The 809-nt window shown below is 54.0% G+C and overlaps 1 protein-coding gene across 1 annotated transcript in view; it reads left to right on the forward strand.

The window, feature by feature from the left end:
• Positions 1 to 312: 312 nt before the first annotated feature.
• BHLHE40 (basic helix-loop-helix family, member e40) overlaps positions 313 to 809 on the forward strand; it is a gene marked incomplete at both ends in the record, with an annotated part of 1,956 nt that continues 1,459 nt past the window's right edge. The window contains one exon of the mRNA XM_010142913.1: positions 313 to 436. Coding sequence (XP_010141215.1) covers positions 313 to 436 — 124 coding nt within the window. The remainder of the gene's footprint in view (positions 437 to 809) is intronic.

Consider the following 809-nt stretch of genomic DNA (forward strand, 5'->3'; position numbering starts at 1 on the left):
CTGCTGCAGATTCCCCTGCGTTAAGGTCACGACGCCACCAGAACAGATAAATAAAATGCTTCTTCTTGCGCTATGCGGCTGGTCCAGGAGTGCCCGCAGGATGCCGTGGCAGAGCCTGCTTTATAACTTATTTCCATGGAATATTGGCGTTTATAGATCCTGCGCTGTCAGGATCGAGGCTCTGCCTTTAAGCCTGTTCTCCAAACTGCGTCGGTCCTTCCGCCGTTATTTGGGAAACATCGTCAGCTCCACCGGGCTCCTGCGTGCGTGGCCGACCCTGCGGCAGGCGCCAACCTCTGCCTTTGCTTTCAGACGCTGGGTCACCTGGAGAAGGCTGTGGTGCTCGAGCTCACCCTGAAGCACGTGAAAGCACTAACCAACCTCATCGAGCAGCAGCAGCAGAAAATCATTGCTCTGCAGAACGGTTTACAAGCAGGTGAGTGTTCCAGTCGCATCGTGCGAGAACCTGCGTGCGCCTGCTGGACTTTCTCTCGGAGTCTTTGAAATGCAGTTGTGACACTTTGTTCCCGAGAACGGAGGAGGCAGCTCTTGCCTTTAGTCGCCCTCATTTTCTCTCGCTTTGCTCGTGAGCTGTTGCCAAGTGGACGCGTGTCTCAGCGCGGTCACTGTGGAGTGCCCCGTGGAGTCGTCCTGAAGTGAACCGGGGTTTTAAGGAGTTCTGTTCAGGTTTGCTGTGAGGTTCTCTCCAAAGCCATTCACACCTTTCCATTTCTGGCCATGAGCTTTGGACCAAATCCATTTTTGTTTGGTTGGTGGGGTATTTTTGGGGTGGGATGGGATTGGTGCTT

Source organism: Buceros rhinoceros, unplaced genomic scaffold (assembly GCF_000710305.1).
Source record: "Buceros rhinoceros silvestris isolate BGI_N320 unplaced genomic scaffold, ASM71030v1 scaffold28840, whole genome shotgun sequence".
Classification (NCBI taxonomy): domain Eukaryota; kingdom Metazoa; phylum Chordata; class Aves; order Bucerotiformes; family Bucerotidae; genus Buceros; species Buceros rhinoceros.